General features: G+C 35.6%; 2 protein-coding genes across 3 annotated transcripts in view; one reads left to right on the top strand and one right to left on the bottom strand.

The window, feature by feature from the left end:
• The window catches only part of LOC107479644 (probable inactive receptor kinase At5g67200), a 4,755-nt gene extending 603 nt beyond the window's left edge, over positions 1–4,152 (top strand). The window contains 2 exon segments of the mRNA XM_016099763.3: positions 1–1,192; positions 3,271–4,152. Of these exon segments, the coding sequence (XP_015955249.2) occupies positions 1–1,192; positions 3,271–3,800 (1,722 nt within the window). The 3' untranslated portion in view covers positions 3,801–4,152.
• Positions 4,153–4,452: 300 nt separating this feature from the next.
• On the bottom strand, positions 4,453–15,639 carry LOC107479622 (kinesin-like protein KIN-4A). 2 transcript variants are annotated; one of them, XR_008008402.1, is made up of 26 exons: positions 14,955–15,639; positions 13,436–13,582; positions 13,196–13,351; positions 12,755–13,008; positions 12,012–12,199; positions 11,754–11,878; positions 11,227–11,263; positions 10,044–10,135; positions 9,836–9,943; positions 9,639–9,752; positions 9,432–9,507; positions 8,964–9,076; positions 8,458–8,553; positions 8,054–8,167; positions 7,846–7,962; positions 7,684–7,764; positions 7,204–7,275; positions 6,923–7,016; positions 6,815–6,846; positions 6,501–6,598; positions 6,333–6,428; positions 6,027–6,248; positions 5,689–5,848; positions 5,215–5,367; positions 4,843–5,139; positions 4,453–4,697 (listed from the first exon to the last, which is right to left on the bottom strand). XR_008008402.1 is itself a non-coding variant. In XM_016099748.3 (25 exons), exons 1-25 carry the CDS (start codon positions 15,069–15,071, stop codon positions 4,927–4,929), a joined length of 3,075 nt encoding a protein of 1,024 aa, XP_015955234.1. In that variant the 5' UTR covers positions 15,072–15,639; the 3' UTR covers positions 4,453–4,926. The 2 variants fall into 2 exon arrangements, 1 of the variants encoding a protein (XP_015955234.1); XM_016099748.3 differs by having other exon boundaries at positions 4,453–5,139.
• Between the last annotated feature and the right edge of the window lie 358 nt (positions 15,640–15,997).

The raw sequence follows: 15,997 nt of genomic DNA, 5'->3' as shown, positions 1-15,997 counted from the left end.
GTCCAAGGCTTCTCTCTCAGGGGCACCTTCGCCGCCGACACACTCGCCCGCCTCGACCAGCTCCGCGTCCTCAGCCTCCGTAACAACTCACTCTCCGGCACCATCCCTGACCTCTCCCCTCTTAAAAACCTCAAGTCCCTCTTCCTCGACCGTAACCGCTTTTCCGGAACGTTCCCGCTCTCGGTTCTCACGCTTCATCGGTTAGTTACTCTCTCACTCGCTCATAACGAGCTTGCCGGTCCGATTCCGGTTCGGCTCAACTCGCTCGACCGGTTAATCTCCCTCCGGCTGGATTCTAACTACTTTAACGGCACTCTCCCTGCGCTGAATTTGTCGTTTCTTGAAACGCTTGATGTTTCGAATAACAACCTTACCGGTCCCGTGCCTGTTACGCCCACGCTCGCGAAGTTCGATGCGCCGTCGTTTTCAGGAAACAATGACCTCTGCGGAGAGATTATCCACAAGCCATGCGATCGGCATTCTAGATTCTTCGGTGGCGGTGGCTCTTCTGCTGCCACGTCATCCGGCGCGCCGCTAGGGCAGAGCGAGCAGGGGATCGTGGTGGTTCATTCCCCGATCAAGGAAAGGAAGCACAAGAGCAGTGGATTGGTTCTCGGAATCTCCGTCGCGGCCGCGGTTCTCGTTGGCGCAGGGCTTGCGGCGGTTGCGGTGGCGAGGAAGAAGAATAGAAACAAGCAAGGGGGAATGCTCGGGGAAAAATTCGAGACGGAGAAAACGACGGCGTTGGAGGTTGAAACCGGAAGAAATAACCCTGCGCAGTTGGTGAGGGAAAGGGAAAACGAAAACGACGTCCTTTCAACGATGAAGGTGAAGAGGATAGAGGAGATAGAGAGGGCGCATAAGAGTGGGAAGTTGATATTCTGCTACGGTGAGGCGCAGCCGTACACGCTGGAGCAGCTGATGAGGGCGTCGGCGGAGCTTCTTGGGAGGGGGAGCGTGGGGACCACTTACAAGGCGGTTCTTGATTCGCGGCTGATCCTGACAGTTAAGAGAATGGACGCCGGGAAGACGGCAGCGATGAGCGGAGAGGTGTTTGAGAGGCATATGGAGATGGTTGGTGCTCTTCGGCACCCGAATTTGGTTCCGGTGAGGGCTTATTTTCAGTCCAAGGGCGAGAGGCTTGTCATCTATGATTATCAGCCAAATGGAAGCCTTTTCAATCTTGTTCATGGTAAGCTTAATTATTGTTCAAACCAGTTAGCTTAAATAGCATGCCTTCCGATATATATATATATGGAGTGCAGAAATTAAGACAAATAAAATGAGTTATAGTTATTTTTGGTTAATTTTTTTTTATTATCAAATATTTCTAAAAGGTAAATATAGAGAGATGTGGGAAGAAGGAAAGCTAAATGTTCGTTGAATTTTTTCATTTTCTCTTGAAATTACTGTCTTTGAACTTCTCTGTCAATATTCAAATGCACGGTAAGGTTTCTCTTTTGGTTTTCCTTGGTTGTTTTGTTTTATTTGCATTTAAGTTGTTGCATTGTTTGTGGTTGATGCTTTCTGCGGCTAATTGGGTATTGGGTGGGGTAGCTAGCTGGCGGTGGATTTTTTGGGTGGTAAATTTTGATGAAGATGCTTACACACATGGACATGGTCCACGCAAGTTGTATGTCCAGTGTTGAAATTTGGAGGTTTGGTAGTATTATCATTTCTGCACACTTCTCTCAGAATAACTAACATCTCTCACCTTTAATTCATTAATTCTATAAATGGAGCTAAAAATAAATACCAGAGAGAATAATAAAAAATTAAATTAAATAATTGATCTAATTTTTTTTAGTGGAGAGATCCGCTCCCCACTCCCAATACTCTATCCATTCACAAGAATCACTTCATCTGTTTGTGAATCACTGTCATTTTTAATACACCTAGGTAATTAAGTTGAATTTATTTAGAGGCATTCTTACTGTCTTACATCTTTCTCCATATATCATAGTTGTATTATTATGCCTATAGCTAATATTTTACTAAATTCAATTGTAATTGAAAGTTATTCTCATATATTCTTATAGAAATTTTTATATACATCATGGTGCAAGAATGATTATAACTTCACATTAATTGATTGCTACCAAATCGTTAAGAAAAGAGAAGATATAATAACACATAAGATAAGTGACTAAGAATAAAACTTTTTTATTTCATAAAAAAAATATAAAAAGTCTCCTACATTCAAAAGTGCTTGAATGATAGGTTATGGGAACATTTCTATAACATTAGAGTTTGTTCTTAGTGAAATTTTGATGGACCCAACTTGGAGTTAGATGAACCTTTTTTTTTATTTTTAAAAAGTATGTCTTATAATAGTTATGTAATTAACTCAATTATTAAAGCTAATCTGATGTATTATAAAATAATAAATCATATATACAGATATATAATAATAATATAATACAACTTATTCTTATAAGGTGTAAAATTTGATCAGTGGTATTGTGGTAGCGTGAAGACAATGGTTAATAGTAGTGTGGTAAGTTTGGTATTTTTGTAGCCAACGAAAATATAGTTTGGTATTGCATTCGGTAAACATTAACTACCATTGTTTGTTTGTTTTTGTGTGGTTTCTAAGTCTGGGGTTGAGTGGGTACCACTGTAGCACTTATCTCATCAATTCCAATGCCGACATCACGGAGTTGGACTATTTAAGGTTGTTACCTGTTTCTGTGACTGCAGTAGGACCATTTTAGGTTTAAATGTCTTATTTGATCTTGTGTTACGGGCTTCTTGACTACCTACCATGCTTCATTTAATTGACTCATTGCTCTATTGAACTTCTTATTAAACTGTTCTATTAAACAGTTTATGGTTTCTAAGTCATCGGTACTATTTCATACCCATGCTTGTTTCCCCGTTGAGATCAATAAATTCTTTCTATATCTGCATATTCTCTTATCAGCAATGCTACTAAATTAGAGAGAATAAAGGATAAAGAAAATAAAAAGTCAACTCTGAAAAAAAAAATTATGATGGTTTATCTAAGAATTAATAAAGATTGTTATTTGACACTAGTTCTGACAAAACTTTTACTTTACTTCTCTAGGTAGTTTTCATTATTTGGTAACCAGTTTTAAACAAGTGCAGACAATTGGAAACTTCCACCTTCCCTAGCACATCACGTATTTTGTAACTAGAAGTTGATATCAACTTAATTATATTACAGATAGCTGAATGGAAAACAATGTGATTTCCCGTTTAATGTCCTAGGATATTTTCTTAACTAAGGTAGCTGCTGTATTATTCCAGGCTCAAGATCAGCAAGGGCAAAGCCCCTCCATTGGACATCATGCTTGAAAATAGCAGAAGATGTAGTTCATGGACTTGCTTATGTACATCAAGCTTCATCCTTAATTCATGGCAACCTAAAATCCTCGAATGTCCTTCTTGGACCAGACTTTGAAGCGTGCATTACAGACTACGGTTTGTCCTTTCTGGCAGATTCTTCGGTCGCTGAAGATGCCGATTCCACAGCCTATAAAGCACCAGAAGTCCGCCAGTCTAGCCGCAGGGCATCTTCCAAGTCTGATGTGTATTCTTTCGGCGTGCTTCTGCTGGAGCTTTTGACCGGTAAACACCCCTCTCAACACCCTGTGCTTGTGCCAACGGATTTGCAAGACTGGGTTAGAGCAATGAGGGATGACGATGATAGCGAAGACAACCGGCTCGAAATGCTCACAGAGGTTGCCAGTATTTGCAGTGCTACCTCGCCAGAGCAGAGACCCGCAATGTGGCAAGTCTTGAAGATGATACAGGAAATAAAGGAGAGCGCAACATGAAGCTAAGGACACGCAACTTAAACGCTTTTCATTATAGTTTGGGTCTTTTAAGTCTGGCTTGATTGTTTGCTGAGAACAAATCACACAGCATTACAATGGAAGTACTGTGTCAAGTGTCAACTATTCTTCTTGGCCAGAATGAATGGAACGTATAAGAGTGATTTTGAAGGCAAGTTTATGGATTAGGCACTCATCTTTCACCGTAATATCGACAGACTAACACAGTAAAAATGCGGAATCGTGGGATATATCACGATTTTACTGTCTGCACTCTGCAGTGGCTGGTATGGTGTTAATGATACTTCTTTGACAAATAATTTATATGGATGTGTTGAGCTTATTCAATTTTTGAGCTGGTTTCGGTGTTTCTTATTTTAACATGGATGTTTGAAGAAGAAAAGAAAAAGGGTTTCCAGTACTTGTTTGCCATAATTCTTTTTTCCTTTGTTATTTTTCTATTGGAAGTAATTATTAGAAGAGAAATATTAATATTTTTTCTTTACATTTGCGCCAATATACAAAAAATAAAAAGGATACCGAATTAAGCATTCACAAACATGTTTGACACAATAAACGGCCAAATACTGCAACAGAGCTTGATAAATTCATAAAAAGCATCAAGAATGAAAGATTATTAGCTAACATCATAATATGAGTAATTTTGGGGACTAGTTTATCTGTACAAAAAAATCTTGCAATATCTTTTGTAGTACATGCAAAAGGAGGACCATTTTGGTTTTAACTATCTAAAACTAAAACTGATCTTTCCTATGATATTATTAAATGTCAGCGTACGGCTACATGTGTCGTTACAAAATTACAACATACACAAATGACCATAACACAGCCTTTTCCAACAGCCAAACTCTCAGCAAGCTTTTCCAATTTACTTATTGCCTGAATACACAATGCAAGTTGGAGAACAATTTCAGTGCTAAAGAATTCAAGTGGCACACTCCTCTAGGTAGTTATGGAAAGAAAATGCAACATGTTTACCGGAGCACTATGTTGTCTAGGATGTTAAAAACTGTTTGTGGATTACCTACAACTATCTGAGCTTTAGCCAAGCCATGTTGAAACACAGAGCAAGCACTGGAGTTACAATGATGTCCTTATGAGCTCAAACTCACATAGCATTGATCAAGGCCTGTGCTCGAGGCCTTGACCTCATGATTGTTTCGTCGCTGTGTTTGATCCATTCTGAAAGTTTCCACGGTTTCTGCCATTTCCATTTGAACTGTATCAGCCATTGATGATGACTTCTCTTCCACCTCCAAAGTTTTCCAGCTTGCCCAACAGCTGCTAGCCTCCTTGCTGACAACTCCGCAATGGGTATCATCTGAATAGAAAACCATTATTGCTTTAACCGAAACATGACACAATTGGTGTACAAACAAAGCATATAGTGGGGTACCTTTCGTCCATTGTCCATAATAGTAGCTGACTCTGTAACTGACCCATTAACAACTCCAGGGGTGAATTTAAGTTGCTTTGTTGCAGGAAGTGACATGGGAGACAATGGGCCACTCAATTCATCCGCAAGGTGTTTCAAGGACCGAGAATTTTCCTGTTGGTTTCAATCAAATACTTAATATATTTTAAATTAATGAAAACTAAGTTTATAAGATTCCAGTACTCATATTTGGTTAAGAAACTACGATTAGATAAGCAGAGTTTAGTGATGGCTAAATAAAGGTTTCAAAGTTTTAAAATATTGTTTATCATTTCAAAATCATCTGGGTCATTAGACGTACTTTATCCTACAGAACTTAACCATCTTGCTCTAATCTATTTCAAATGTACTGATAATCTCCATCTGTATGCTGTAGGAGTTAAAATATTTGCACATAAAGCTCACAGTAATTGCTGATAGAATAGAAAATCTCACCATTGATGTGTACAAGGCGACAGAAACAGCTTCTTCCTTAAGTGTTTGCTCCTTTAGAAATTCTTTTCTCTCTGTTTCACTTTCTTTCTGTAGCCTTGCTAGTTCGTTTATTTGCTCTTTCAAGTCCTGAAGTTCTATATTCTTTTCCCACAATTGACACCTGTTAATGGAAATACAGACTACAAAAGCTTAAACTGGGTAACAATCCTCTAAACATTGACAATAAAGAAAATAAAATAAATAAAAATAGAAGTGCATCTTAGTGAATTGTTGTCTTTAATCCCTAGTCAACTGGGTGACAATCTACAAAAGCTTAAACTGATTCATTCTAAAAGCACCTTGCTTCTGCTGTAGCATTGAATAAGTACTGAAGCACATTCTTAGCATCTCCCATTGAGCGTAACTGGTTCCAACGTCCACGGTTACTTAATGCACGTTCCCTTGCTTCAGCCTCTGTAAGTTGTAAAGCCATGGCTTTCAAAGCAGCCGAAGACATGCCCAGCATATTCTCAAGAGAAGCTATTCTTGAGACTTTTACATCCGGTGGCATGGATAATAATCTAACAAATGGAGGAAAATAAATTGTTATATACTCCAAAATATCCTCAATGTGCCTTAATACACATGCAAGAAAATATTTCTACCTGGAATATTTGTTCTGTCCTGTAGGGATACTCTGGCAATCCGAGAACTGATGGACTTGTTTCAGTGTAGCCAACTCTTCCTCCAATGCAGCTTGGCTGAAAAAGGTTTCAATCAATATTATATTGTATGCTTGGGGAGAAAAGGAGAAAACAATTGTGGTCACTTACACCTGCTTTTGCTTTTCGAATTCAGCACGAACTTCATGCACATGTACCACGACCTCAAGCTCCTGATCAAGCCATTTTTGGAGGGATTTCTCATTAACCTAGGAATACAAATTATGTTAAAAAATTTTATAAAGGATTTGCGCAAAGTATTTAATACCAAAAAAGCCAATATGAAAGATGTGTATTTAAACATCACAATTTTGATGTGTAGGTAAAGATATCAGAAGTAGAACAGAAGCAGACCAGCAACGAAAAGCATAACAAGATTAGTTGCTTTTTAAGCAGTACTGCATAGGCTAAGAATTGATCATTACCAGCCCAGGTTGAAGGTGTCCATTTGAATAAGCTGAAAGAGGCAGCAAATAGTTAGGAAAATAGTATATAAAGTAAAAAAAGATAAATAATTCCCTTTCAAGTTCTACCAGAGTTTTCACGTGGAGAAGATTTGCGGGCTTCCAATAATTCCTTTAGCCTTTTTGTGGCTATTGTTGCTTCCTCTGTCTTCCTATGAAGCACCTGAGAACAAGAAAATGAGTGAACAGTGATCTAAAATCTTTTTCCCCATCCCCATCCCGCATGAATTATCCCGTCTTCGAGGCCCCATTTGGGACTTTCGACACAGGGAACTCGACACAGTAGGAAATAATGCCCCTATCATGTTGGCAACAAAAGAACATGGAAAACACTCAATTTTATATCTTACCTTTTTTTGGCGCTGGTTTAGAGCCTCAAGTTTATGTCTTTCATACTCATTCCTTCTTCCCTCCTTTTTCAACTGTTTAAAATTAGATTGAAGATCAAAATTACAGTGGATGAGACCAGCATGCATATTTCTCTTTAATAGGAAACATGATATATTTTGAGAAAATAATGAGATAAAACTCAAAAAAGATTACTCTTATCATTGAACTGACCAAACTCAATCCCAAGACTACTGCAAGGAGAGATGGCCAAACATTTATAAAGGCTATCATTACCATATCCCTAAACAATTATCAAGTAGGACTTATCAAGTACCAAAGAGCATTCAACAAAATTATCGCATACTATGTTCCTTCAGAAAGACATGGACTTTGTATATTGTGCACAATTAAGCACTAATTATTATAAGGCCTAAAAGTTCCAATGCCTTTTTGAAACAAGAAAACAGAATATTGATTACATATTTATAGAAGCAAATCACCTGAAGTAACTCCTTTTCTCGAGAAGCCTTCCATTGTCGAAATTGTTCTGCCTCTTGCTTCATTTTTTGCTGCAATTGGACCTACAGTTTTCATAAATCCAATATCAGATACAAAGTAAAAATTTCAATAATTAAGTAGCTCGAAAAATTAAACACAAGTGCCTTTTGAGCCTTGATGTACTGTATTTCAGCTTGCAATTTTTTTGCAGTTTCTTCGCTCTTCTCCTTTTGCTTTAGTAGCAGCACCTGGTTTTCTTGTTTCTTCTTGAGGTCTAAAATCTGATGTTCAAGATTTTAATATATAAATATCTCAGAAACTATTTAACATTGGAAAAGGACAATTACCATGAAAATAATATCGAAATATTACCTGTGCTTCCAGTGCTTTCAATTTTTGGCCACGAACATCTTGAGATTTCTGTGCTAGTCCATCAATATTAGCTGAAAGATTCTCTACCTCATGCAACAAACGGTCCCTCTCTTGCTATCATTATCATTCCAGAATCAGTAAACAAGAGAAAAATAAACACTTAGGATTTGTTTGATTCCTTGTTTTCATTCTTATGTTTTCTGTTTTCATAATTGTGAAAAGAAAAACATAAACATGACAAAAATACTGTTTACTGTCTTCATTTCTTATTTTCACGACTTCTTTTTTTACAAAATTTTAAAAACAAGTTACACAAAAAATGTAGACAAAAAATAAAACGAACCAGAAAAAACCTTTCGTTTGTGTGCTATCTCAAAAGTATTTAAACCTAACTATGTCCAAACCTGCACTTTTCTTTTTTCCTCTTCAAGCTCCATAATTTTTTTCCCAAAGTGCTCTTTGAGTGCTTCAGTATCAATTCCAATGCGCTTCATCTCAGACTGCAAGGAAGTAAAAATGTATGGAAATTAAAACACTATAAAATGGAACACTTACCGATTTACTGTTTGAGGCCCCAAGATATTAGTATAAGGACCAATTAAGAAAAACAATTAGCACATTCCAATATCACTTGTTTTTTGCTTTTAGCCTTCGAATATTGTTTTGATGGAAGTTACTCAGCTGACACCTAATATAACCTTTTAAAGGCATTCTAAGAGCTTGGCAAAGGTCATTAAGGTTGTGGATAAGAGAAAAACCAAGCTGACAAGAAGATCTACATAATTGCATGCTCACATCTCTGCCATCAGATTTGAAAGATAAATTTCTGAGATATATGGTAATTAGATCCTAAGTTAAGAAGCATTTAAGAACATCCATAAACTCTAAGAACAAATTTCAGAAATGAAACCTCTTTCTGCTCTAAGCGCTTATTTAACTCATTCATCTCTTTATCCATGGTATTCTGCAAAAGTGCATGCTCCAATTCCTTTACTGCTTCATCACTTTCACCTGAATCGTCACCTGATAAAAGTAGGGAAATAGAAAACATAAATAATAGCTTCTCTGGACAATCCAAGATGGCCAGAGTCGGAAATTACTCAGCCTTGGTTACATAATATAACAACACAGTATCAAAGTACTGCTTATTTTCATAAGAGAGATGCATAGACTCTAGTCCCTGACTATACACTTAATAAATGTAGAGACTATTTACTAGGACAAGGAAAAAAATACTTCTATATTCTTCTGAAAGAAGGATGCGGGGCCATGAGTCATTTATCCTATCCCTCTCTGCAAGATTCTGAATTCCAATCTCATTTCTTAAAATTATGAAATTAACATATGGCTCAGAATACACAGATAAAAAAACGTGTACCAGATATACTTTCAATCATGGGATGATCAGATGAAACAGAGCTCTGAAAGTGTCTTTCAAGATAAATATGACCATCCTGAGAAATTAAGGGGAAAAGAAATAAAAATAAATGTCCGTTATGATCATCTGGTTGTTTTAATGACATTGACTTAATAAATACAAGCAAAAGTAACAGAAAATCATTTAAATTTTTCCCTATTTACATACTGGTTCATCAATTTCACAGTTGTCTACAAAAGCACATCTACTGCGATATTCATGAAGTTCATGAGAGAGGCCCTCATTAGTCGCCTCAAGCCACGCAATCCTTTCCTTGAGAACCTGTAGAGCAGGAGCATCAAGGTATATATTAGGCTCCACTTATCTTACGGTAATTCAAATGTAAAGTTTATGATGATATATACCCGCACTTCATCAGCTGGAGTTCCTCCCCGAGCACAAAGTTCAGCCTGCAAGTACTTTAACTGTTGACGCATTTGATGCATCTCATTGGATATCAAATCTCGATTAGCCTGAAATTAACAACAAATATTGTAACAGAAGAAACTTGATCTGGTTCTCAACGGCTGGATTGTACATGAACTTGAAGTAACAAAGAACCAAGAATCTTACAATAGGCTTATTTTGAATATTGCGAGCACGATTTGCATATTTGAGAGTGTTAAGACTTTCCTCAGCATTGATGTCGGCAGGACTAATGCAAGCTGGGAAAAGGAGAATCCTTTCGTTATTAAAAAGCAGGTAAAATTGGAATTATGATCAGGAAAACAATATTATAATAAAATCTCCAGGAGGCAATAATATACACATGATGCAGTATGTAGAAACTATGTATAAAAGAAGAAAGATATCTTTAATTAATCACAAAAGTCAAAAGGTAAAAACACTTTTATCTGATTATAAGAATGACAGTGATAGACATGTAAACATCAAAATTCAGCTTGGTTTAATAAAATTTTTCAAAGCACTTCATTTTGTGATAGATAAATGAAAAAAGATCATATGTTTGTGCATGCAGATTTTAAAATTTAGGAGTACTTTTGAAAGCACCTAAGGAGGTACTTTTCAAAGTTAGTTTGTTCTTATTAAAATTGAAAAGTCTTATATAATCTCATATATTAATAAATATCCAAATTTATCTTTATATTCATGTCTGTTATGGTTTTTCTAAATCTTAAAAATTGTTTTACCCAACACAATTGATGCTACAAGTTTTGGAAAACTATCTTTTAAAAGTCAGTTTTAATAAACTACTTTCGAAAAGTAAAAGTTTTCCAAACCCAGTTTTCATCTTGTATTTTTTTTAATCTAACTGCTGTTTTGTCACCCCCCTACTTCAATCATGAAAGTAAATAATTAATGTGTTCCTAGCGTCATTTCCACTTGACCAATTCTGCTCTTTTGTGGTATAAGAGTATCATAAATGGATGCAAAGGAGCAAGTTTTGTTAGAATATTCATAAAAAAAAATAAAAAGGAAGATGGAAATACTCCTCTACCCTTATGATATGTGGTAGTATAACAGGGAAATCTAACCAAGTATTATTTAAAATTAACTGTCCGCATAGACCAAGCACTAAATCTATTAACACAGGAACTTGAAATTAGTAACTAGATTATACATTAATAGAAAAAGATTTTCCCTGCTGAAATAAGATGGCTTCAAATGAAACAAAATGAAGCTAAGGAAAGCAAAGGAACATTTCATAGTTTCAATGGATTTAACCAAGGGAAAAAAGAGAAGGGTTTAAACACACAATAGTTGTATTAATGAATCAACTTTTAGCAACGATTACCTATCATGACAGTTTTGCTGTTTCCACCAAGTGAATCCTGCAACAAGGACCAGGAATTCTGGATCAAAAGACTCTTAAGAGATGGACATTAAGAAACTAAAGATAGTTGATTACTATGTATAAAGTTACAAGTCAAAGCTTACAGACTTGGATATAGAAAATGCTGCTACTGATAAATAGTATCTATGATTTCGCATATTAAGTTTATTTTTAGGTTCCATAAAGTTTTATATGAATTTTTTGTTCAATGCCTTTAAAAAGTTTTAAAGCAATAATTGGCCAGAAGAAGAATGTATATGAGACCTAAACCTGTAAATCAAACTATGAATATGTAAGGAAGATATGCTAAGAGAGATGGTCCTAAGAACAAATTTTCAAAAATTGCATAATAGCATAAAAATAAGAAAGCTATGGTAAACATGATTCTCAAAAGAGCAAAATGCAAAGACGATTAAGTCTAAAAGCTACCCTATAGGTAACACACAAGCACATAACCACTATGTCAAACCAAAAAAAGTTAGCCAAACCTGCAAAAGTCGAGTGAGTTTGCTATCCCGATACGGGACATGCATACCCTCCTTTCGCTTTTTCTCATCTCCCAATGCGCTTATGACATTTCCAAGTGCAAGAAGACCTTTATTGATGTGTATGCCTATTAACCAAAACATCTAGTTAATATCACTATTGAGTCCTTACCATTGTCTACTGCAGTACCGAGGCTGTCAAAGAACTTTGAAATTTGAAACAAAAATATGAGGTATTCAAGCTTGTCATGTATAACCAACCTTCTTTTAAACGAACACCATCAGAACCAGTTCTTTTAGCTCGCTCAGATCCAGCTAGATCTACCAAATGGAGCTTTGCAGAAAGGTATTCTTCACCCATATCCTCGTCTGAAGAGTCATTGTCGGGAGAAATTGAATGGAGCTTGCGCATCTGTTCTAGTGTGATTGTGAAGATGGCATGTGACCGACTAAATACAAAAAGGGAACCACAATTGTTAGATAACAAAAATTATGGTGGAAAACATAGAAATAAAGCTTTTCTATCACTTCTTGTTTGAGTTTAAAATCAAATGGAAATCACCATAAAAAGCTAAAGTGCAAAGCCTACGTCTACTAGGAAAAAGGATTTAAAAAAACTATCTTCAAAAACATCAGTACCACCCAAACCAAATTATTGATAACTATGGTACCAACAAAATGATACTGTGTTTCATAAAACTCATCAAAATTATTGTGCCCTCCTATCTAGAGAACATGTGATTTTTCAATATAAAGAATGACTACCTGACGTGCTCATCTTCATCATAAAAATGAATGCAATTTTCAAAATTAAACTAATACGAGAATGTATTAGCTAATATTCCGATGTTGTCAGCATGGAAAAGTACACAGAATGTAAACACATCACCAGACATATACACCAAAAATGTGAAGCTGTTTCAAATTTTCAATGTATTCGAGCATAAAATGACATATTTAACATCTTTTTACAATTGGCATTAGACTGAGAGCACATTATTTACCTGGACTGGTTGTTCATATTTGTACTTCCTGTTGCCCTACTTAAAGAACCCTGCTCCAAGCAAGTAGACATCTCCTGTAGTGTACTCACAGCAACTTCAGTTGATCCTGCCAGTGTTATGACTCCACTTGAGGTTTCACGAATTTGTATCGGTGTTCTGCCAGGAACAGTTGCTTTTCCAGAATTGCCATTAGCAGATTCCAATTTACTGTTAGATACAGAATCTAACAAGTCCCTCACCTCTTCCTTCAAAATCTTTAAATAAATTGTACAAGTAAGTCCTCAAAACAAATGGCTGCAAGGAAAATCCATTTAACATGGATCATCCATAATTCATAAAATGTTTAGGCGGGTTTATAATCAAATGATTCAAATTTTAATAAACAAATCACTATATATGTTAAATATTTGACAAGATACCTCAATGTTATGGATAATATACCTCAATGTAGGACACATGCAACTGAAATTCTGTCTGATGCTTTAGTGTTTCAACCTTGCTGAACAAGGCATTCATGACCTTAGGAATTAATCCAGCCTGAGTCTGACAATTGTCACTATAGCCAGTTCCCATTGTATATGTTTTCCCAGATCCTGTCTGTGGAGTATATGTGCATCAGATACAAACGAATAGAATGGTCTTTTCCAACTTCGAGTGTATAACATGCAAGATCGATCTCACCTGGCCATACGCAAGTACAGTAGCATTATATCCTTGGAATAAGCCATCAACTAACGGGGCAATGCATTCTTCGAACATATCAGCCAAAGGAGACCCACCATTTCCGTAAACATGATCAAATGTAAAGAAATGTGACCCAATTTGGACCTGATCATCCAAAAAAATACACATTAAAAATGTGAAGGTTATCAAGGTCAGTGATAGATATTACAGTGAAGTGACACAGTATCAGAATAGAATGATTCCATAGTTTCAACCTTCAAACAAGCAAATTTTAATCAATTGGCATTTTATTTATCCTAGCATACATGAAAATGTAATTAAATGCATCTATAAAACTGCAACTCAATTAATATGGTAGTAAATCCATGTCATAGTACCGTACGGAGTCCATCTTAATGTGCAATAATCCATATTAGGGGGAACATGTTTTTTTACTTTAATTTTGACTGATGATGACCTCTCACTTACAGCAATAATCGTTTTACTCCCTGCTCTTAATAATAGAGTAATTTTCTAAACGTGATTAGGGTGTCTAGTCTTCAAATAAAGAAGCGATTATCCTATAAATTTCTAGCGTTGAGTTTACCTGCGATGGTGAAATTCCAACAACGTATTAAGTCATTAAGTAATTGATTAATGAATTGATCAAGTAATTATGTAATATTGAATAAATCTCGATAATACTTCAGTGTTAACTTCTAAGGTGCTAAACTATCATTTTTATCCACAAATAGCATCAACATCACTATCAACACACACATATACGAACGATTCACAAACACAAAAGGACACCAACCCTTCTGCGCCTCCACACACTCTACACCACCAAGACTTACATGTGTGAATTCTAATTTTCATAATTAATGAACACATACGATTATTTTTCACCTTTCCCCTCTTCTCTCACCATCTCGTTTCTGAGGATGTAGCTGATAAAAGGAGTAGAAGTAATTTGAAAATTTTGGATAATTTTTTAATAAAATTAATTCAACAAAAATTTATCGCTTGAGTGGGAGTAGTTTAGCATTTGAAAATTTTTGGATAGAAAAAATAAATAAATAATAATAATAATAATAATAATAATAATAATAATAATAATAATAATAATAATAATAATAATAATAATAAAGAAAAAAAGCAACAGGAAAGTATGTTATGACTTACGACATGAACAAACAGTACTTCAGCATAATTTTTGAAACAATTATTTTGATCATTTCTTTTTTACTTTACAAAATGATTTACGCAAAATTACACATTCAACATGGTAAGCAATCAAGAAAGGAATAAACAAATAACATTACATTTTCAAAACCCAAAAAAAAAGAACATTCTTTTCTAAATGATAATAATTAAGCAACCTCCACACCACCAAAACAAAATTCACGAACGCACCATTAATTAATGAAGTGCATCCACTAAACGACAAAACACATTAATAATAATCACACAAAAAAACAGTTAAAGAAAAAGAAGCATCATGTTGACGAAGGTGAAGAGACGAGTTTCGAGGTACCTGAGGCTTCGCAGGCGTAACTGAAACGCATTCTCTGCAACCTTGCTGTCGTTCATCAGCAATGAGCGGACGAATGTGAAGAGCAACTTTCACAGAACAATTCTCCGATGTCTCCATCGAAACAGAAAAAGAAAATTAAAAGAAAAAGAAAATTAGGGAGAGAGATTAGAGGTTAATCGAGGTTCCAGGGGAAGAAAAACGAGTCCCAATGTGTGATCAATTACGAAGATTAGAACTTAAGATAACGATACAGCTGCAAGAGAGAGAGAGAGAGAGAGAGAGAAATAGATTTTTAACAGCAGGAGAGAGAGAGCGTGAGAAAGAGTAGTGGTTGTTGAGTGAAGAAATTGAAAGAGAAGGAAAGAACGAAAAGCGCGGTGGTTTGAAGAGTAGCAGAGCAGAAAACAAAAAGCAACCGCAATCACAACAACCACCACAATTAACAGTTTAACACTACATTGAACAGTTTAACACTTTTTCTTCTTCACTACTTCTTGCTTCTTGTATGGCAGTGACTAAAACTAATAGCTATGCGCTATTGCCTATGCCGATGCTCTCTCTCTCTCTCTCTATTCCTTGTTTATTTTATACTTTTATTTTTTTTTTTTTTCTTCTTCCCGTGGCAAGTTCCGAAGCACAAGTGCACTACTATCTTCACTCTGTCGCTCTTTTCTCTCTCCCACCACGCCCTTTTCCCTCCGAATTTATTTTATGGCATTTTATTCTCCGGTTAATATTCAACGGACAAAATCTCTATTTCCATCAATATTTTGGTAGGTGTGAATATTATGGCGAATGCTAATACGTCAAAAAAAAAAGGATCCTAACGTTTTTTAAAACTTAAATTATAAATTTTAAATTATTGTTATAAAATTATAAAAAATATTTAAAAATAATCAGATATTATCATTCTATAATTGATGTCATTTTTAATTTAATAAAATTTTGTAATGATTATGTGTTAATAAAGATTTTTTATTTTATGTCTNATTAATGATAAATTTATTACGTGCCTTAAAGGCGCATATATATTACCTAAATTC

Source organism: Arachis duranensis, chromosome 1 (genome assembly GCF_000817695.3).
Source record: "Arachis duranensis cultivar V14167 chromosome 1, aradu.V14167.gnm2.J7QH, whole genome shotgun sequence".
Taxonomy (NCBI): domain Eukaryota; kingdom Viridiplantae; phylum Streptophyta; class Magnoliopsida; order Fabales; family Fabaceae; genus Arachis; species Arachis duranensis.
The sequence above is the reverse complement of the archived record's forward strand: the minus strand, read 5'-3'. Positions and strand labels throughout refer to the sequence as shown.